We start from the raw sequence: 286 nt of genomic DNA on the forward strand, positions 1-286 counted from the left end.
AGGAAAGAAAGAAAGATAGATACTTTGCTTACCGATAGTGTGTCTTGGGGTTGGATGGGATGAGATAAGCGGCTTCGATAGCGTCTTTCTCTGCCGCTAAATCATCTCCTCTGGCTGCCCTTTTAATGAGGGCATGCGCCCGATTACATAGAAGAGGAACACGAAGCTGTGGGTCGGATGTCTGTCTTAACGCTCTCGTTAATAAGACGATAGCTTCGCCATATCTCTCTTCTCCGACTGAGAGACATGAGCACCATACACAAAAGATATAGAAACAAATCTTGAG

General features: G+C 45.5%; 1 protein-coding gene across 1 annotated transcript in view; it reads right to left on the bottom strand.

The window, feature by feature from the left end:
- Positions 1-235, bottom strand: part of CSUI_008994 (wd g-beta repeat-containing protein) — a gene marked incomplete at both ends in the record, with an annotated part of 1,744 nt that extends 1,509 nt beyond the window's left edge. Inside the window, one exon of the mRNA XM_068069113.1 lies at positions 33-235. Within this exon, the coding sequence (XP_067918918.1) occupies positions 33-235 (203 nt within the window). The remainder of the gene's footprint in view (positions 1-32) is intronic.
- Positions 236-286: the final 51 nt, after the last annotated feature.

This window comes from Cystoisospora suis, assembly GCF_002600585.1.
Source record: "Cystoisospora suis strain Wien I chromosome Unknown contig_5213, whole genome shotgun sequence".
Classification (NCBI taxonomy): Eukaryota; Apicomplexa; class Conoidasida; order Eucoccidiorida; family Sarcocystidae; genus Cystoisospora; species Cystoisospora suis.